We start from the raw sequence: 22607 nt of genomic DNA on the forward strand, positions 1-22607 counted from the left end.
CTGTTCATATCTTCTTTTCATTTCTTGACTGGATTATTTGTTTTTTGGGTGTTGAGTTTGATAAGTTTTTTTTTTTTTAAAGATTTTATTTATTTATTTGACAGAGACATAGCGAGAGAGGGAACACAAGCAGGGGGAGTGGGAGAGGGAGAAACAGGCTTCCCACGCAGCAGGGAGCCTGATGTGGGGCTGGATCCCAGGACCCTGGGACCACGACCTGAACCAAAGGCAGACGCCCAACGACTGAGCCACCCAGGTGCCCCGAGTTTGATAAGTTCTTTATAGAGTCTGGATACTAGCCCTTTATCTGATGACGTTTACAAATATCTTCTCCCACTCAGTAGGCTGTCTTATGGTTTTGTCGACTGTTTCCTTTGCTGTGCAAAACCTTTTTATCTTGATGAAGTCCTAATAGTTCATTTTTGCTTTTTTTCCCTTGCCTTTGAAGATGTGTCTAGCAAGAAGTTGCTGCAGTTGAGGTCAAAGAGGTTGCTGCTTGTGTTCTCCTCTAGGACTTTGATGGATTCCTGTCTCACATTTAGGTTTTTCATCCATTTCGAGGTTATTTTAGTGTATGGAGTAAGAAAATGGTCCAGTTTCATTCTTCATGTGGCTGTCCAGTTTTCCCAATACTATCTGTTGAAGATACCGTCTTTTTTATTTTTTTATTTTTTAAAGATTTTATTTATTTATTTGACAGAGGGAGAGAGAGAGTGCATAAGCAGGCGGAACAGCAGAGGGAGAAGAAGAAGCAGACTTCCCACTGGGGAGCAGGGAGCCTGATGCGGGGTGTGATTCCAGGACCCTGGGACCCTGACCTGAGCTGAAAGCAGACGCTTATCTGACTGAGCCACCCAGGCATCCCAAGACCGTCTTTTTTCCATTGGACATTCTTTCCTGCTTTGTTGAAATTAGTTGACCATAGAGTTGAGGGTCCATTTCTGGGTTCTCTATTCTTGGCATTTCTTTTTCATTCTTTCTTGGAATTTCCATCTTTCTCCTTACAGTGCCCATCTGTTCTTTCACATTGTCTGCTTTTTCCCTTAGAGGCCTTAGCATATTAATCATAGTTGTTTTAAATTACTGGTCTGATTATTCCAACAACCCTGCCATTTCTGAGTCTGGTTCTGATGTTTGATTTGTGTTTTCAAGCTATGTTTTTTGCCTTTTAGTATGTCTTACAGTTTTTTGTTGAAAGCTGAATGTGATATACTGGGTAAAAGGAACTCTGATAAATAAACTTTTAGTTGTGAGGTGTGGGGGAGGTGAAGCATTTTATAGTCGTATGGGTAAGTCTTAGTCCTTTAGTGAGCCCTTGCTACCGGGCTATGAACTTCAGAAGTGCTTCTCAGTCCTCGCACTACACTCCTTAAGTTGGATAATTGGTTAGAATGGGTTTTAGCTGGGTATGTCTCCTACCCCAGTTTGGTGAAGTGCTGATAAAACCCCAATAGATTAGGCTCTAGTAAAATAGTTTCTCTTGAGGGCAGACCTTGTTAAGAACAGAATGCTCTGTTGTATTTCCAAATGGTTCCTTTTCTTCTTATTTTGCTGGAAGCATGAGAGTTTTTTCTACTGATATTTACTGTGGGAACCTGATTGAGCTCCTGGAGGTAAAATTCATAGAAGTGTGTGGGATCTTTCTATGACTTTATTCCTCATCTTGATTTCACTGTGTTACAAAAAGATATATCACCCTGTAAAAATAGTGAACTCTGATTTTTGAACCAATGTCATCCCAAGTAGTTTTTTTAAAGTTAAACTGAAACAGAGGTATATTTGGTTGATATAAGGAATTTTATTGCAGCTGTCTGTGGTTTCTGTTTTTGTGTTTTTCTCTTCAGTACTTGGACCATGAGACTGTTTCAGCCACATTCATCGATAGTAGTGGACAGTTTGTTTCCTCCCAGGTGACAGGAATTAGCCGGAATCCTTACTGTGGCTATGAGCATCAGACTCTGTCCAGCCGGGAGCGCATGGAGGAGGACTCCTTGCTGGCTGCCTTACAGTGGCAGGTGCCTGATGTGGGTCCAGTCCCCTTTCTGAAGAGCACTGACCCTTCTTCCAGCTACTTTGTTATCTTGAACTCTGCAGCCTTCTTCAAGGTGGGAAGCCAGCTAGAAGTGCTGGTTCATGTACAGGATTTTCAAAGAATGCCCAAGAAATATGGTGGAGACTACCTGCAGGCCAGAATCCACTCCCCAAAGCTGCAAGCAGGGGCTGTGGGCAGAGTGGTAGACTACCAGAATGGGTTTTACAAGGTCTTTTTTACTTTGCTCTGGCCGGGCAAAGTTAAAGTGTCCATATCTCTCGTCCACCCCACTGAAGGGATCAGAGTTCTTCAGCACCTACAAGAAGAGAAACCACACAGGGTCTATTTCAAGAGTCTGTTCCGTTCAGGAAGAATTTCTGAAACCACGGAGTGCAATGTGTGTCTTCCTGGCAGTCTGCCCCTGTGTAACTTTACAGATCTCTACACTGGAGAACCCTGGTTCTGTTTCAAACCAAAGAAGCTCCCTTGCAGTAGTAGAATTAACCATTTCAAAGGTGGATACCTGAAGGGCCTTCTAACGGCTGCAGAGAACGCTTTCTTCCAGAGGTACGTGCGTCTTGTTCAAGGGGGTATTTTAAGGGTCCTTTTCTACTGTTTTTTGTCCCAATTAGGAGACACCGTCCCATTTAGGAGACTTCCTTGTTTTGGTTATTTGCTTCATATATCTCTCTGAAGTTGGCCCAATTTGGGAGAGGTAGTGAATAAGAAAATAAATATTTATATTCTGTGAATAGTTTTTATTTATTTATTTTTCATTTTTTAGGTTCTTTTTATTTTTAAGTAATCTCTACACTGAATGTGGGGCTCGAACCCATAACCCAGAGATCAAGTTGCATGCTCCACTGACTAAGCCAGCCAGGTGCCTCCTTGTGAATAGTTTTTAAAAAAGTGAAGCTAAGAGCTTATTCCAGTTCAAATTAAAGACCTTTTGCCCTTATGTTTTACTTTAGAACTACAGAGCATATCTATAGCTATGTAAAAAAGATCACTTATTCACAGAACAGATCAAAAAATCATCTAAGAACTAGAGGTCTTGTAGTCAGGCCAGTGGTTTAGCTTCATGTCTAATAAAATAAAAAAAAAATTTAAGTGGCATATTATCAGTTATTAAAATCATATAAACATGTATTGATAGAAAAAAGACTATGGCTATGACAACATTGCTGGGTTGATTTAATGATGAACACGGGAGGCCAGGAATACCACAGCAAACTATACTTTTTAAATTAATAGTTGTTGAAATTTTTGCTTTGCTGTGCACAGATTTCTGTTTTTGAACATAAGTGTAAAACTCTTTCAGCATAATGATCAAGATATGGAATAGTGTGCAGAATAGAATGTATGGGATCAGTTCGAATTAAAATGTTTTTGTCAACATCCCATGTAGTTCTGAAGTAAAATAGTATGCCTAAGGAAGAAAAGTTAGAAAGCCATATGGTCAAGAAGTCCAATTATTTGGAAGAATGTAAAAGTGTCTTTTATTTTTTAATGGAAATAAGTAACTTAAAAAATACTCACTGGTAGAGAGGTAGTTTTGAGTACATCTAGGCAACCCCCCAAAATTTTATGTTTTACGTCCACTCATTCCTCAATGGGGAAAAAGTGCCTACCATCAGGTATTTAGTCTACAGAAGCTTCTGCAATAAAGCCCTTTGATTTTTCACTTCTCCTGGAGTCAGCTTTTGGTCCTACCAGTTTTAAATACACATTTGGTGGACTCATGCCAGGCTGCTAGAAGGCCAGCAGAGGGAGCACTACTCAAAGTATTTACTGTACTGTTCTTCAGTATACACAGAAAACTCAGTACACAAGGACTTTAGCTTTAGTTTTATCCTGGGTTCGATCTCAGACAAGCTGTTTATCAGTGACGGTGAGCAGATTATTTCAGTTCTGTGTACTTTTTGCCAATGTGTGAAGACTGCTCAGTTACCCCCCTTTTAGAGTTGTGTTGTCAGTCCGCTTAGTGGCTTAGCAAAAAAAGAGGAAGCATAGCTTGTAACTTATTGAAATTCCATGTGGGAAAAAAGTGGGAAAAGGGCTAAAGAATTTGTAAAATTTAAGAATATTCCTGACACCAAATCCTACCATTAAAACCAGAAAACACCTATGAATTGTGAAGGATGAAACAGTGTATGTCCCTGTCCTTACTTGCATATCCTGGATAAGGCTGGCTGATGGCATTTTGCAGTACAATCACTTTGTAGTAGTAGAATCATTAAGAAACTCCACTTACCTGGAAGTTTGCTGGGAAAATAGTGTTTGAGGTGGCATTTTTGGAAACCAAACATTTGATAGTCCTGATACTGATTTTATTTTTTGCATTATTTTCTCTGTAAAATTCTGACATTTTGCACCAGCTAACTGAAAAGAAAAAGCAAAGATTGGAAGTGATCTTTTGAGGTGTCCTTGAGTGTACCATTTTAAGTTCATGGCCTGCATATGTTAAGCTGATACCCATTTTTACCTTTTTCCCTTGGTGGCTCATAACATTGCTTAATTCAGGAAGGATTAAGAAACAGCCTTGGTCTTTTGTTCCCTAAATTACAGTTGGACAATTAAAGTGATCTAATCTTTAGTTCTTTACTCCTAACGAAAAAAAAAAATGTTGGTTTTAGAAAGAACAACAGTACTTTGCTTAAAAGATCTTATTAATATAAAGGAAGGCCTTTTTTTTTTTTTTTAAAGATTTTATTTATTTGTTTGACAGAGAGAGACACAGCGAGAGAGGGAACACAAGCAGGGGGAGTGGGAGAGGGAGAAGCAGGCCTCCCGCGGAGCAGGGAGCCCGATGCGGGGCTCGATCCCAGGACTCTGGGATCGTGACTTGAGCCAAAGGCAGATGCTTAACGACTGAGCCACCCAGGCGCCCCAGAAGAAGGCCTTTTGAAAGAGTGAGCTTCTCACCTGAAAAGCTTCCCATGTATTTTTAGCATAATTTAATATCTTTCTTCTTTCTAACTTTGTGTTTAAAAAAACCTTTCAAATCATTAGAAACACTGCAAGAATAATAAAAATGAAATAAAAATGAACAAAAATGAAATGAATAAGTCTTTTAGATTTACCATTGTTACTGTTTTGCTACATTTGCTTTCTCTCTGTATGTGTGTTTATATATGTGTATGTCTCTGTATAATTCCTCCCCCCTGACCATTGGAGATTAAGTTGCAGACATCATGTGTTGCACCCCATGAGTGTGCATCTCCTAGCACATGGACTTTCTCCAGTATGTAACCAGAGCATATTTTCCACACTGGGGGCATTTATCACTGATGCAATACTGTTATTTAATACACAGTCCATACTCAAGTTTCTCCAGTTGTCCGAGTAATGTCCCTTATGGCTGTCTTTTTTATTTTATAAAGATATATTAATTTGAGGGAGAGAGAGAGTGAGAGCACGAAGCAGACAGAGAGGGAGAGAGAATCGTAAGCAGACTCCACACTCACACGGGGCTCAATCCCACCACCCTGAGCAAACACCAAGAGTTAGAAACGCTCAACCAACTGCGCCACCGAGGCACCCCTGTTTATTTTTTTAAAAAGATTTACTTATTTATTTTAGTTTATTTTAACTAATCTAACCTATGACACATACAGTGTGTTTAGTTACCTCTTTAATCTCTTTTAATTTGGAAGAGGTTTCTAGCTTGTTTTTTACAACATTAAGAATCTGTGTCGGGCTCCGCGCTCAGCAGAGTCTGTTTGTCCCTCTCCCTCCCCCTCTGCCTCTCCGCTGCTCATGCTTTCTCTCTCTCTCTTTCTCTCAAATAAGCAAATAAAGTATTTAAAAAAAAGTGTTTTAAAAAAAGAATTCTGATGTCACCATTTTGTAGGATGTCCCTTGGTTTGGATTTGCTGCTTTATTGTTTTTCCATGACCAAATTGAGGTTAAACATTTTTTACAGGAAAATTACAAAGGGGAAATTTTCTTCTTTTCTTTACCTCAAGGCTCTCTCATGAAAGTGGTTTATTTATGCTGTTTTAGAAGTCGTGTCCTCTCTTAAATGCCACTTATTTAAGCTATTTTCTAATGTAGTGTCTGATACAGTTGAACCTTGAAAACCATGGGCATGGACGGCGCCATCCACTTGCAGAGTCTGTCCAAAATCTGCTCTAACTTCTGACTCCCCAAAAACTGAACTATTAATATTGTGCTGTTGACCGGAACCCTTACAGTTAATTAACACATATTTTGTATGCTACATATGTTATGTACTGTATTCTTATAGTAAAGTAAGCTAGAGAAAAGAAAATCATAAGGAACAGAAAATACATTTACAGTACTGTACTGTATTGAAAAAAATCCATGCACAAATGGACCTGCATAGTTCAAACCCATGTTGTTCAAGGATCAACTGTACTGCCTTCCTACTTTCTTTTTTTATTTCTCTCCCCCATTAGACTAGCAGTTCCATGAAGGAGATGCTGTGTGTTTGTATACTGTTAGATCCCTGACATCTAGGACAGTGCCAGGCACATGGTAGAAGCTTAAGAATTATTACTTTTTTTTTTTTTTTAAGATTGATTTATTTGAGCGAGAGGGGAAGAGAGAGAGTGACCATGTTGGGTAGGAGGGGCAGAGGGAGAGGGAGAGAGAATCTTAAGCAGGCTCCACGCTGAGCAGGGAGCTTGACTTGGGGCTCAGTCTCATGACCCTGAGATCATGACCTGAGCTAAAACTGGTCCAGACTGGTCTACCCAGGTGCCCCAAGAATTATTTATTTTCTTTTATTTTAATTCCAGGGAGCCTGGGTGGCTCAGTTGGTTAGGCATCTGCCCTTTGGCTTAGGTCATGATCTCAGGGTCCTGGGATCGAGCCCCGCATCGGGCTCCCTGCTCAGTGGGGAGTCTGCTTCTCCATCTCCGTCTGCCTGCAGCTCCCCCTGCTTGTGCTCTCTCTCTCTCTCTGTCAAATAAATAAGATTAAAAAGAATCTGGGGGCACCTGGGTGGCTCAGATGGTTAAGCGTCTGCTTTCGGCTCAGGTCATGATCCCAGGGTCCTGGGATTGAGCCCCTCATCGGGCTCCCTGCTTGGCAGGGAACCTGCTTCTCCCTCTCCCTCTACTGTTCCCCCTGCTTGTGCTCTCTCGCTCTCTCTATCAAATAAATAAATAGAATCTTAAAAAAAAAAAAGAATCTGGAAAGTTAGCATTTTATTTTGTTTGTTTTTGGTCTAAGCGTGGGAGGTAATTATTATAACCCAGTTTCTGGAATAGTTATAGCAAGTTTTCAGTACTTTCCCCTTGGACTCCACTCTCCCCCACTTTTTCACACAGCTCTCCATCAAATATTTTCCAAGCATGGACTCTAGTCCAGGGTCTGTGCTAAGTGCTGAAGACAAAAGGTGAGGGAGACACAATTTGTGTCTTTGAGGAGTGTATGTTTGAGAAGGAGGCACTTCAGAGACATGGTAATGATGAACAAAGTACTACAAGAGCACATATCTGGGGACAAGTATCTTCAGTAGAGACTCCTCTCTGTTCTGGGCAAGGCCTGAGGAATCTGACATGTGACTTAATTCTACATGGATTTGTAGCTTGAAAATTAGATAGTGACATTCTCATCAGTGTGAGCCATTTTCTGAGTCCAAGGGGATTAAGTAATTCAGCCCAGAATTTGTCATTTTGGAGCTTATACTCTCAGTTCTAAGCAGTGAAAAATTAAAAACCTATTTAATTTTTATTTGCTTTATATATCTATATAACCTTATTATAAGAGACCTAGTTTATTAATTAATTGTGTTGATTAACATAAGGATATTTCATCTTAGGATTCTGTGACATCATACCTGTTTTTTTATTTGCAAATGAAGATACATATTAGAAAATAAATGTTCTTGAATCTAAGCTTGTACTCTCTTTATTCCTTCTAAAGTGGTGTTAATATCAAAATGCCAATCAACTCCAGTGGACCTGATTGGGTGACTGTGATTCCCAGGAGAATAAAAGGTAAAAAGGAATGAGCTTGATGGTTTGTTGTTTTTCTTGCTAAATGGGTGAGGCTCTGTGGTTTCACTAATGTTATAAAAACTTTTTTCCTTCTTTTAATGTGCCATGGACATTAAATTAATATGTCATGGACATACTTCTGGGCACAACTGAAAATACTAAAAGCCTTTTTGATTAAAATAAATCAGACCTTATGTGCATAATCTTGGGCTTTGCTATTTAGACTCATGTAAAAGTCGTCTTCCTCCTCCTGTCTCCTCTCTGGTTGGCTCCTTAGGAGCCTTCAGTGCTGTACCGTCCAATATGGTAGCTCCTAGCCACATGTGGCTATTTAAGTTAATTAAAATTAAATAAAGTGTAAAATGTAGTTCTTAAGTCACATACCCTCAGGGGCCACGTGTAGCTAGTCGCTGCCATGTTGGACAGTATTTTATATAAAATGTATCCATTATTGCAGTTCTGTCAGATATCGGTGCTCTAGAGATCCTCAAGAAATGTGTGTAAAGTTGTCATAGAAATTTTTGAAATCCGAAGCATTGGGTTAGTGAATGGCAGTTTTCTCAAAGTGTGATCTCTGCATTAGCAGCATTGGCCTTAGTGGGGACTTGCTGGAATTGCAGATTCTCAAGTCTTATCTCAGGCTACTGAATCAGACACTCTGGGGTGTGGGGCCCAGCAATCTGTGTTTCAACAAACCTTCTAGGTGATTTTGATCCATTGGTATAGGATATCGTTAAAAGTAAGACAACAAAATTCTGAAGAGTAAATGTATACGTTCTGTTTTTGCAGAATAGATGTAAATAGCTATGGTGACTTTTAGGAAGAAAGGATGAATATTATTAAGGAAGCTTATGCAGATGGCAGGCAAGGTCCTTTTAGCTGTTGAAAGCATGGATGTATAGTCTCCCACACAGATACTGCAAACACAGATGCCATCAGGCCTAGGTATATTATACCTATGAATGTAGTCAGGGTGGGTGTTAGTCACAGGCATGCCTTGTGTGATTGATGGGGAGGGAACTGGAGAGCAAGGACAGCCTCTCTGCGGTTCCTTCTGCTTTGTTGCTGTACAGAAATGTAGACACAGCTTGGCCAGATCTATAGGGTTTTTTTTCCATGAAAAAAAATCAGAAGTCTTAATCTTTAATCTTTAAATGTAGTATCTCCAGATTTCAAAACATTGGCATCCAATTGAAAACCTTTAAAATATTTTGTGGGCTACATAAAATTTGTCTGTGGCCCAGCAGCAGCCAGGACACTGCGAGCCTGGATCTCTGGTCCCTGCCATCATGTGTCACAAGAAATCCCAATCTTTTCCTAACGAAAGGCTGTATTTGATTTACTTAAAGGATTTTTTAAAGGATTCATATATGAAACATCATTAATGGAAATACTTTTATTTGCCTGGGCCCCCCCCCTCCATATTATCCCCCACAGTTCTGCACTCCTCACACTCTTTCGTGTCTGACCCTGTCCTACTGCCCTTCTCTGCCACAGTCCCAGCCTTCTGGCTTGCCTGCCTTGTCCCTGGGTATCTAGTGGGATCGTCAGTGGGTGGAGCTTTGGATAGTTTACCTGCACCTGACAGGCCTTGGTGTTAACCAAGAAGTTGTTGTGGGTTTGTGATGTACTGTTCTGTTTAGAGAGGAGACAGATTTAGTAACCAGTGAGACTTTTGATGGATTTTTATTTTTTATTCATTTATTTTAAAGAGTTTATTTATTTGAGAGAGAGAATGAGTGTGGGGAGGGGCAGAGGGAGAGAGACAGGCAAACTTCTCGCTGAGCAGGGAGCCCCTTTTCTGGGCTGGATCCCAGGACCTTGAGATCATGACCTGAATCGAAGTCAGTCGCTTAACTCATTGAGCCACCCAGGCTCCGCTTGATGGATTTTTTTGTCTTTAGAAAGGAAATCTTTTTTAAAAAATATTTTATTTATTTATTTGTCAGAGAGAGGTAGAGAGCACAAGCAGGGGGAGTGGCAGATAGAGGGAGAAGCAGGCTCCCCGCTGAGCAGGGAGCCTGATCCTGGGACCCTGGGATCATGACCTGAGCCGAAGGCAGACGCTTAACTGATTGAGCCACCTAGGTGTCCCATCCCCTTGATAGAATTTTAGAGGAAGAAATGAACCATGAATCAGTAGGAGCAGAATAGCCTGGCTTTGAGAAGACCGTCTCAAACAGGTACTTAATTGGAAAGAAAAGAGAAGGGCAATTGCTTTAAGAATATCAGAGACCCAGTTTAGGAGAGTTCACACTAGTGACCAGCAGGGTGCACTCAAAGACCCTAAACCATGGGCTCACATTCTTCTCTTCCTCCCTCCCTATCTTCCCTTCATTCCTTCCTTCCTCTTTTTTAACACTTTGTTTTCAGATAATTTTAGACTTACATATGAGTTACAGAAATAGTACAAAGTTCCTGTATAGCCTACACCCAGCTTCCCCTTATGCTGACATCTTATATAACCATGTAATACTTTCAAAACTAAGATTTTAACATCAGTATAATATTATTAACTACACTGTAGAGTTTATTTGGATTTCATCAGTTTTTCCACTCATGTTCTTTTTCTGTTCTTGAATCCAGTGCAGGATCCCACGTTGCATTTAGTCACCGTGTTTTCTTAGTCTTCCCTCTATGACATTATCTTCCATGACTTTTAAACTTTGAAGAGCGTTGGTCAGATATTTTTTAGAATGCTTCTTAACTTTGGATTTGTCTAATGTTTTCTGATGATTGAAATGAGATCATGCATTTTTGGAAGAATAGCAAAGGGGAACATGATGCTGATATGTATTGTTAATGATGTTAACTTTGATCGCTTGGTTCAAGTGGTGTCTGTCAGGGTTCTCTTCACTTTATATTTATTCTGTATTCTGGACAGATAACTTTGAGACTGTGGTAGGCTGAATAATGGCCCCCAAAGATATCCAAATCTTAATCCCTCAAATTTGTGAATGTTGTTGTATATGGATGGCAAAGGAAACTTTGTATATGTGATTAAGTTAAGGGTCTAGAGACGGGGAGAGATTATCTGGGTAATCTGAGTGGGCCCTAAATGCAACCACAAGTGTCCTTTTTAAGAGGAAGGCAGGGGGAGATTTCATACAGAAGCAGAAGGCAGTATGACAACGGAAGCAGAGAGAGACTTGAAGATGCCGTGCTGCTGGCTTAACACGTGGAGAAAGGGGCCATGAGCCAGAGGACACAGCTCTAGAAGAGGCGAGGAGACACATTGTTTCCTGTCTCCTCCTGAGAGAGTATGGCCTTCCTGATACCTTGGTTTTCGCCCAGTGATACTGAATTTGGACTTCTAGCCTCCAAAACTGTAAGAGAATAAATCTGTGTTGTTTTAAGCCACCAAATATGTGGTAACTTATTATAGTAGCCACAGGAAACTACTCTCCAGATGTCTCTATATTAAAACAGGATGTAAACATCCTGTTTCTGCTTACACTTTCACCCGCTCATTTTCGCATTCATTAGTAGATCTTGCCAGCAGCAATTATTTCTGTGGCATGTAATTCTGATTTTTTAATCTCTCATTCCTAAGACATTTATTAATTGGAATTTTTCTGTAAGGAAGAGTTGTCCCTTTTTTCCTATTTATTTAATTATGTCATTATAGGCTTATGACTCATGATTGTTTATTTCATTCTTTGGGTTATTACCGAATTCAGTTGTTATTTATTTTGTTGCTGTAAGTGCTCCAGTTTTGGGAATTGGGAATTTTTTCGGTTTGGCTCCTGTGCCCCTTTGACATGCTGTCATCCTTTTTTTTTTTTTCTGTAAGCACTTCCTTACTTTCTAGCACCACAAGATATTTCAGGCCCATCTTGTATTTTCTTTGCCCTGGCCTTGGAAGGGTTTATAGTCTTTCCACTTTTATTATTTTAGTTATGAATCCTGTTTTTTGAAGGTTTTATTTTTCTTTATCAGTTTTTTGTATGTATTAGTTAACTGATTTTCCTGCAAGTTAAAATTATTCTAAGATGCGGGCGCCTGGGTGGCTCAGTTGGTTGAGCGACTGCCTTCGGCTCAGGTCATGATCCTGGACTCCCGGGATCGAGTCCCGCATCGGGCTCCCTGCTCGGCAGGGAGTCTGCTTCTCCCTCTGACCCTCCTCCCTCTCATGCTCTCTGTCTTTCATTCTCTCTCTCTCAAATAAATACAATCTTAAAAAAACAAAAAACCAAAAAAAAAAAAATTATTCTAAGATGCATATTTAGTCTGCTGAATTGAGATTACCTGTCTCAATGCATTTTTGGAAGCCAATGGCTTCCCCCCAAGCATGGGTATAATTCCAGTCAAAAACAAGGAATCACAGGGACAAGACTGGTTTCTGACAGGCTTTCCCAGTTCAGAATTGCTGTTGACTTTTCATTAGTTCCTGTACAGTGGTCCCGAGACCACCACAGCCTAATAGAAGCCTTGATGGCTTCTAACCTCACCAACAACTAAACTAGAGCTCATGTTTTTGGGAGAGCTTCCTGAGAGTTTGCGATAAAACTAGATCTAATAGCAATAGAATAAACATTAACATTTTTGTAGCCCCTTGCTATTTTCTTTATCTTTTGAGGTGTATCTTACATACCAATGAGTGCATGGATTGTAAATATATAGTACAATGGAAATTTACATTTATATCTGTCTTAGTAGCTGCAGTAGGTCAATTCTTTTTTTTTTTTTTAAAGATTTTATTTATTTATTTGAGAGAGAGAGAATGAGATAGAGAGCATGAGAGGGGGGAGGGTCAGAGAGAGAGGCAGACTCCCCGCTGAGCAGGGAGCCCGATGCGGGACCCGATCCAGGGACTCCAGGATCATGACCTGAGCCGAAGGCAGTCGCTTAACCAACTGAGCCACCCAGGCGCCCCAGCAGTAGGTCAATTCTAAGATGACTCCCAGTGACCCATGCCCATATATAATTCTTTTTCTCTTGAGTGTGGGAAGGACCTGCAAATATGATGGGATATCACTCCCATGATTTGGTTATGTAACAAAGTTGACTCCTAAAAAATATACTATCTTGGGTAAATCTGACCTAACTGGATAAACCCTCAACAGGAACCAGGTTCTTTTTGAAGAGATTCAAAGTGTGGGAAGGCTTTCATGTGAGGGAGATTCTTTGTTGCTGGCTTTAAAGATGAAGGAGGCCATGTGGCAAGAAATGTAGGCAGGTTCTAGGAACTGAAGGGCATTCCCTGTCTGACAACCACCAAGGAAACAAGAAACTCGGTCTTATAACCACAAGGAACTGAATCTGGCCAACAATTTGAATGAGCCTGGAAGCAGACTTCTCTCGTCTTTGGAAAGGAACACAACCCTGCTGACAACCTGATTTCAACCTTTGAGACTCTGAGAATCCCGCTATGCCATGCCCTGGACTCTTGACAGACAGAGCTCTGTGATAATAAATGTCCCTTGTTTTTAAGCCACTTAAGTTTGTGGTGGTTTGTCACATAGCACTAGAAAATGAATAAAGTGTAACTACCACCCACATGAAGATATAGAATGTTTAGAACATAGAGAATATTTGCAGCATTCCAGTGTTGCCCTTTATATTAAAAATGATTAATACTACTAATACTACTATAGTATTGGACTTTCACAATAGCTCTTCAAAATAACTCATAATTTATCCGTTTTGTAGATAATGAAACCAAGTTCCAGAGACTCATTCAGTCATCATTTTGACATCTGCTCTGTGTCTGATGCTAGACCAGACTCTGAGAATACAGGGGATGAATAAGATGACAGTTTAAGTGATTTCTGGTGTCTCCTATTGGAGAGGTGGAGCCAGATATAAACCAGAGCCTCTGACTCAGGTCCAGCCCCTTTTCTGCTATCTCTTACCGTGCTTGGGAGGTGTGGTGGAGGACGTCTTGCTGTTCGGGTTTGTCTGCAGTAGTGGAATCCATCAACTCTCTAAAATCTAAATCCATCCGAATGATGGAGTGAATGATGAAATAGTGTTGGATGTTGCTTGGTGAAAATCAGAGTGGTGCCGTTATGGATGAGACGTCACTCTGATGTTGATGTGGTAGTGCAACAAATTGGACAAAGCTATTTTTTTTTTTAAAGATTTTATTTATTTATTTGATAGAGAGAGAGTACAAGCAGGCGGAGCAGCAGGGAGAGGGAGAAGCAGGCTCCCTGCTGAGCAGGGAGCCTGATGCGGGGCTCGATCCCAGGACCCTGGGATCATGACCTGAGCCGAAGGCAGACGCTTAACCAATTGAGCCACCCAGGTGCTCCGGACAAAGCTATTTTAAAGACAAGCACTTTCCAGTTGTTGGAAAAAATACTTCATACAGAATACATTTTATTTGGTTAACTTAGAAAATCAAAGGACTCATATCCTACATATAAAATCCAACTAACTGATACCATTTGGGGGTAGGAAGCCCACTCCCACAACTGCACCAGTAATGTAAGGTTGTGCCTTTGTAGACAGACTACCTTTACCACTAGCTGTCCCTAGAACCCTGGGAAACTTTGGCAAGTCACTCTGTGACATACTTTCTTCACCTTTAAAAGATATTTAGACTAGCCATTATCTGAGGTCCCTTTCAACATTCTTTGAATCTATAGGTATTTCTACCTATACCTATTTTTAGCTTACCTCTGTAAAGTGCTTAGCTTTTAGGGGACTAAAGTATAAAGAAAAAAAAATTAAATTCCCAAGATTTTCTAGGGGGCACTCAAGAGACTCAAACTCAAGCCATGGTAATGACTGTGTAGCCAGGACCTTCTCATAGTCCCAGCCCTTGACAGGGTATCCCTAAACAGCTCCACACATGCTGTCCTCATTTCTTATCTCCCTGAGATGGTACCCAAGTGTTCCTGTGTGTTCCCCAATGCAAGAAATTGTTTGATTCTTTTTCTTCTCCGTCTTGTCTTGTTTTTCCTCTCATGAACTATATACTCCCCTTTGGCCTGCCTTTTACTTTTCTGTTCTATGATAATTCCATGCCATAAAATTAAGGGACATGTGCACTAACATGCACTCACACACACGTCCCACCCTTAATTCACACTGTATCTCTGATCCAGCTCTTTCTGGATAGTATAGGGAAATTTTTTTCTCTGCATTTTTCTCCTGTATTTTGTTCCATTTGTGGCCCAGATAGCCCTCATTTTGGCTAATGAATGACATGGGATGACACCCTTTGGAAGAAAATATAAACTATGGGTTTTAAAGAGAAGCTAACACATTTTAGAGAAGCAGGGACCTTACTTGCAAGTTATCGAGACTATCCCTTCTGATTTTGCATAAAGATCTTCTTACCTGCCTTTATAACCACCTCCAGGAAAACTTCTTCCTTCACCATCAGTATTTAAGATAACTGTAAAATTAAGTAATAACTCATTTTTGTTTTAAAATTACTTTTATTCCACATGCATAGTATATTAGGGTTATTTATTCAGTTTTAGAGACTTTCATATCTTATGTGAAAATTCCGAGGTTAAAGAAATGCTGACTTTGAAACAACTTCAGACTCCTTAAAGTCTTATTAAAATAGGAAATGTGTTGGGGACTCCTGGGTGGCTCAGATGGTTAAGTGTCTCCCTTCGGCTCAGGTCATGATCCCAGGGTCCTGGGATGGAGCCCCGCATCGGGCTCCTTGCTCGCGTGCTCTCTCAAATGAATATATAAAATCTTAAAAAAAAAAAAAAAAAAGGAAACATGTTTGTCTCAGCTGACCATAAGAGGGCAATGTAGGTACGTGCATTTCACTTTAAAATTATGCCCTGTTAGGCGCCTGGGTGGCTCAGTTGGTTGAGCGACTGCCTTTGGCTCAGGTCATGATCCCAGAGTCCCTGGATCGAGTCCCACATCGGGCTCCCTGCTCGGCAGGGAGTCTGCTTCTCCCTCTGACCCTCCCCCCTCTCATGTGCTCTCTCTCATTCTCTCTCACACAAATAAATAAATAAAATCTTTAAAAAAAAATAAATAAAATAAAATTATGCCCTTTTATCTAGTGCTGCTTGTGTAAAGAATTAATGTCAGGTTCAGTAATTGATTTGCTTTGCTTGACTTAACTCTGGTAGTAAATATAATTAACATTTGAATGGAAATGGTAATTGTTTCCTGTGTGATATATACTTTTCTTTATAACATGTATTTGACACAGAAGAGCCGAGTCTCCTGAATTAACCATGGTAAAAATTGTAACTTCAAAATCACTTTTTTTTTTTTTTAAAGATTTTATGTATTTATTTGACAGAGAGAGAGACAGCGAGAGAGGGAACACAAGCAGGGGGAGTGGGAGAGGGAGAAGCAGGCTTCCCGCCGAGCAGGGAGCCTGATGTGGGACTCGATCCCAGGACCCTGGGATCATGACCTGAGCCGAAGGCAGTCGCTCAACCGACTGAGCCACCCAGGCGCCCCTTTCTTTCTTCCAAGTAAAGTTTTAAAAAATGCTGTTTACCTTTCTGCTTAGGCCCTGAACCTTCAAAGAATTAGCAGATGCCTAAGTTAAAAGATGAAATATGCACTACCTGTCAAATAGGGCATCTTCTTTGAAGAGAATAAAACTAAAATAATTTTGAGTAATAAGAATAGTATCAAGATGATAAACTGGAAATAGTCACAAATACGGGGCTCAAATTTAAATCGCTGACTCGTATAAACATTTGGATTCCGAATTGTGGTTTAACAGGTGAGATTATAGAATTACTGGATTATGATCCAGGTTTGAGCCTTGGGGTGTGTAAGGAAGTGATATAAAATAGTTGGTGATTTTTAAAGATTGTAGATTGAAAATGAATAAGTATACTCCTTCAGGAAAAAAAGCCAAAAAGAAAATAGCTGCCATCTACAATGATCTGCTTTTGAGAGATGAGGTAGCACAGTGGTTAGAGCGTGGGCGTTGGGACTCACCTGCCTGGATCAGGTCCTGGCTTTGCCACTGACTAGCTCTGGGTCTAGGTCAAGTTGCTTAACTGTTCTGAAAGGTAGGGGTAACAACAGGACCTACCTTAAAGGGTTACCATTAGCATCATATGAGATAATATGTTTAATTGCAGAGTAAACTCACAAGAAATACTCACCATCCCTGTCTGTTTTGAAGCATGTAAAATGTGTTGTTTCCAAGGGAGGTGTTAGGGCAGAAGGGTGTTGACTCTCCCTCTGAAATGTGCTCTGGTGCTTGTGTCCTCACGTGTAGCTAGGCTGCAGCCATGAGTACACACTGCTGCTGCGTTTTATTTTTATTTTATTTTATTTTTTAAAGATTTTATTTATTTGTCAGAGAGAGAGAGCACAAGTAGGGGGAGTGGCAGGCAGAGGGAGAAGCAGGCTTCCCGCCGAGCAGGGAGCCCGATGTGCAGCTCGATCCCAGGACCCTGGGATCATGACCCGAGCAGAAGGCAGATGCTGCACCGAGGCGCCCCTGCTGCATTTTAAATACTGTTCATTGTGCAGAAAGACCTTCTGAGCCTTCTGTGTTGTGGGGAATAATTCTTTAGAGTGTGTGTATTTGGTTTGTTCTCTGTATTAAGTGGTGGTTTTCTGAATTCATATTTGATTATAGGACCCATAGGTTAAAACTTCCCTTTTAATAGGCTGAGCAGGGGCGCCTGGGTGGCTCAGTCATTAAGTGTCTGCCTTCAGCTCAGGTCACGATCCCAGAGTCCTGGGACCGAGTCTCGCATCGGGCTCCCTGCTCCGCGGGAAGCCTGCTTCTCCCTCTTCCACTCCCCCTGCTTGTGTTCCTGCTCTCGCTGTGTCTCTGTCAAATAAATAAATAAAATCTTAAAAAAAATAATAGGCTGAGCAACAGTGGACTGATTTTACTATACATATGTCAAATATAAATTTAAGGTGTTACTTACCTCATAGGCCTTTGTATGAGAAATTTATTCTGGAATAATACTGGACAATACTTATATCTACACATTTCCATGGTTATTTGCCTGCTTTTATTTTTGACTTTGATAAAAACATGCATAATCAGAGGGGAGTGCTCAAAGTCCCCTTTTCCCTTTCTGTCCACCAAGACCCTCACACACATCTCAGATCTTCCTATTTTTGTGCAAAGGAGAACCTTTTGTAGCAAGGGGAAAGTCTGGGATTTCTCTGAGATGTGATGGCAGGAAATGTTACCTGTATACCAGCAGGCTAACAAATACAGGGGCATAATTTTGTTTCTTAGAGCATTTTCCATGTATGGTTTGTTGGAAGAGACTTTCAGAATATCTTATTTTTTCCTTTTTCTTTTCAGAAACGAACAATCTAGAACTCTCTCAAGGCTCAGGAACTTTTCCTTCTGGGTATTATTACAAAGACCAGTGGAGGCCCAGAAAGTTTAAGATGCGCCAGTTTAATGACCCCGACAATATCACAGAATGCTTACAAAGAAAAGTGGTGTATTTATTTGGTGACTCAACAATCAGGCAGTGGTTTGAATACCTTACTACATTTGTTCCAGGTTGGTACTTTGTATTTTATTTTATAACTCTTTTCCACATGGACAAAACCAGCTTTTTTCACTCCAGTGCCTGAAGAAGGGCATCGGCCAAGGAAGTAGTTATTTCTCTGTGGGACTGAAGAGGTATCCTAACCCTGGAGAGCTGTGTGATGGTTTCTGATCCATGGTGGGGTTGACGTATTGATGAAAGCACTGTATTCTTGTTGAAGTTTCGTACCACGGATTAGCTGTGAGATCTTGGACATGTCATTGTTATCAGGCCTTCATTTCTCCATGTGTGCAATGAGGCAGCTGGATGGTATCACCTTATAGCAGTCCTTTACTTCTGATATTCTGGGCTCTAAAATAGAGGGGGATATTTCCGATTGTTTCTCTCCTAATTCTGTTTGGTCAGACTCCAAGTTTATAATAGATTTAACTGGAAGGAAGCAGCCAAACTGTGGTCCACTTTAATGCATCCATTCAGCAAAGCCTTCCCAGCGTCATCCGTTGGGCATTCCATTGGTATGATTTTGAGATGAGCTGGCTCCTACAGAGAGAGTCTTGGTAAGTCCCAGCATTCTTAGCTTCTGATTTCACTGCTGGGCTCTGGAGTGCTATCCAGACTCAGAATAAAGCCCTACTCACTGGAGGGCCATCCCTTATTCAAGGGCCTTTTCCTCTTTGTGGAAGGTATGTAGGCCGGATGAGGAGGGATGAATCCCAGGTAACAGTACTAAAGACCCTGCTTACAATTTAGAGAGCTGATAAGTAATTCTGTGGGAACTCTTTGAGGGCTGTGTATGGGCAGGGTTTTCCATAAAGCACAATCCCATAGTTTGTTCTGAGCTGTTGTTGGTATTTTTTTTTCTCTTTTATTTTTTACATCAACTTAATTTCAGATTTAATTTTTAGAAGGAAAGGAAGAAGTAGATATGATCCCCAAAAGTAGAAAGTTAATTCCAGTTTTTGTTTTGCTTGTTTTTTTTGAAACAGACATAGCCGAGTTTAGTCGATAAAGCATACATTAAAAACTAGAAAAAGGGATATAATTTGTATGGCATAATGCTAAACATGTTTTGATGCTGACTAGGCAGGGCCCTCCAGGAGTCTTTAGTTGTTTGTTTCTTAATTTCTAATGACGTAGCTCATTATTTCCTCTTATAGCAGTGATCACATTGGGTGTCTTGATTGTTTTCCACCATATCCTTTGCAGACAGATTTTCACCTGATAAAGCCTTGTGTCAGTGCTTGATCTTAATCAAAAGAAAAAATGATAGCTTGAGTTTATTCAGCTTAAGTGGGGCCAAATGCTAAGTAGTAATGAATTAGGTAGGAAATTCTAGAAAAGGAGCCTGGGACTGCTTGGAGAGAAAAGTGACACCTTTAACCCTTAAAAAGAATGTAGGCCAATTATAGTATGATGTTACTTCTTCAGAATTGACAGTATACCTCTTGAGAGCCAGGACTGTGACTTACGCATCTGAGCATTACTGGCTCATGGCACTGAATAGGTGCTTAGAAGTGCTAATTGACTTGGGTTGCCAGAAGTTACTTGGTTTGTTCTCTGAAAGGCACTTGTAGGAACATCTAAGTATATGAGACAGGCCCTCTTTCCTTATGGGGCATATGTTAAGTGATGAATTGTAGAGACAGAGTTTTTTAGGGGTAACAAAAGAGAAACAATCACTGATTCCTGGGACCGTCAGAAGATCTCAGAGGAGCTAGACTTTGAAACACCACTTAGTCTTTGTTATTCTTGTGACGGAGAAAGACATTCTCTAAGACACTAATATGATTTTGCATCCATAGGGTGAAATCGAAAGTCAAAATAAACAGGGTTGCTCCTTTCTTTCATGTATTGCAAAAAGAAGTATTTGGTTACGTTTATGCATTCTTAAAAAAGCAGAAGTTATAGCCCTTCTCCTAGAAGAAATAATGTTTGTCTATTAGAAGAATAATGTGTAAATGCCAAGTTGATTTTTAGATATTCAGCAGTTGGTGTAAACAGGAAGATTTCTTGGCCTAATGGTTAGTTATTTTGCTTCTGAGGTATATAGACATAGGTATCACTGATAGTTTAATAAATACGTTAGAATACAGGTCTGTTGAGGCCAGTGAAATAGGTATTCCCTTTACACTTGTACCTTTTCATTACACTTTTATTTGAAAAAATGTTCTTTTAAGCTGCTAAGTATAGAATGATCATAAATATATGTACTTGGTTTGAACATTTTTATGAATTTGAGTTTTCCTTGTTTCAGATTTAGTGGAGTTTAACTTGGGTAGTCCCAAGAATGTGGGTCCTTTCCTTGCGGTGGACCAGAAGCACAACATCCTGCTCAAATACCGCTGCCATGGTCCACCCATCCGTTTTACAACCGTCTTTAGCAATGAGCTCCATTATGTGGCAAATGAACTGAATGGCATCGTGGGCGGGAAGAACACCGTGGTTGCCATAGCTGTATGGTCTCATTTTAGCACCTTCCCCTTGGAAGTGTACATCCGGCGGCTCAGGAATATCCGTCGAGCAGTGGTCCAGCTCCTGGATCGAAGTCCTAAGACCGTGGTAGTCATCCGAACAGCCAATGCCCAAGAGCTGGGGCCTGAGGTGAGCCTTTTCAACAGTGACTGGTACAACTTTCAGCTGGACACCATCCTTCGGAAGATGTTTTCAGGGGTTGGAGTGTATCTTGTTGATGCCTGGGAGATGACCCTGGCTCATTATTTACCCCACAAGCTACATCCAGATGAAGTTATTGTGAAGAACCAACTGGACATGTTCTTGTCCTTTGTGTGCCCCTTGGAGACCTAGCCTGCCCTGGAGGGGACTGGAGGACTCGTATTACCTGCAGTAGAGGAAGTTTATGGCTGGCCCCATGGAGAGATGGCTGCTATTGACATGTACACAATTTCAAAAGGAACTGGACTTTATATAAGACTTATAAGGAGCTTAGAAAATGCAGGATGCATTTATGTCTACCTACAGGATTTTTTCCAATCTTTACATAGCCATGGGAGAACCATTATTAACAACATCTACGCATTGTATTGCCCTTGTAACCAAAGATGCTAGTGAGTGTTTGAATTAGCCTCTCCTGAGAGGGGAGATTACTATGCTAAAAACTGTGAAAAGTGTTCTGACCTAAGTGGTTGGTAGTGGAGTGTTTGTAGCTTATCTGGTAAAGGAGATTGAGCTTATCTGTATGAATAGCACAGTTGGTCCATCTTTGGTGGGATGAACTAATAAGGCTTCTGGTCAGTGGCTCCTGTAACACACTGGGGACTGCTGTGTCTCAGGAGTTTCTTTCAGTGATCCATCTTTTCTGAATTGCTTGAATAGGCCAGTATCCTTGGTCAGAACTTTCTAGTGAGAATATTGACAATATCCTGCTTTTATCTAGAAAAGAAGCAAAAGGAAAATATGAAAGCAGTACACAAAATCTGTGTGTCGAATTGACACTTGCACTGGGGGATAGTTACTTATTTCAGCTAAATTTTACATGATGAATACTTTAATCACTTTTGGAACTGGAAGGGGGAATCTATAAATGGAAATTTATTTTTGTGTTTTGAAGTTTGAGGGTTTTAAGAACTGAATTTTATGTAAAGGATGCTATTGTTTATTATAAAGTTGTAGAAGTTACTTCCATCAATTTCACGTGTTTCTTTTTTGGTTGTTATTTTGAATCGCATACCAACATTAGAAATTAAAATCTAATTAGAATCTAAAGTTCAATAATTGAGATCTAGAACAGGTATTTATTGATTTGAATGTAAGGTATACACAATCTCTCATGCTTGGAAGTAAAAAGCTGCCATTCCTACTCGCTATCTTAAAATAATTGAATTACCGATTTTACTTGACTGTCTTTACCTTATTAATTTTAAATGAGTTTAGGTTAACTTGGGGCCGTTTAGTAAGTATAAGTACTCTTTTCTGAGCCACAATAGATTGCAGTCTAGTTTTAGTTATCCCTAAATGGACACATGAAGAGACTGGGGAAGCTTTAGAGATGAAGACAGATGCTTAAAGCGTGAAAAAATTTGGAGTTTTAACTTAAAACGGAGAGTGTAAGATCTTCCTTTCTTAGCCTTGAGGGCCACCTTCAAATTTATAAAATACACATATGGGGAAAGAAGATTTTAAATTATTTTCTGAGTCTAAAGAGGACCAACAAGTAGATAAAAA

General features: G+C 40.3%; 1 protein-coding gene across 1 annotated transcript; it reads left to right on the forward strand.

Annotated features, from left to right (window-relative positions):
- Nucleotides 1-731: 731 nt before the first annotated feature.
- NXPE3 (neurexophilin and PC-esterase domain family member 3) lies at nt 732-22071 on the forward strand. Its single transcript, XM_031024042.2, has 4 exons — nt 732-2599; nt 7928-8001; nt 18230-18436; nt 20680-22071. The coding sequence occupies exons 1-4, from the start codon at nt 1977-1979 to the stop codon at nt 21228-21230; spliced, it is 1455 nt and encodes a 484-aa protein (XP_030879902.1). The 5' UTR covers nt 732-1976; the 3' UTR covers nt 21231-22071.
- The last annotated feature ends 536 nt before the right edge of the window (nt 22072-22607 follow it).

The sequence above is a fragment of the Leptonychotes weddellii genome, chromosome 1 (genome assembly GCF_054177405.1).
Source record: "Leptonychotes weddellii isolate Sample4059 chromosome 1, ASM5417740v2, whole genome shotgun sequence".
Lineage (NCBI taxonomy): Eukaryota > Metazoa > Chordata > Mammalia > Carnivora > Phocidae > Leptonychotes > Leptonychotes weddellii.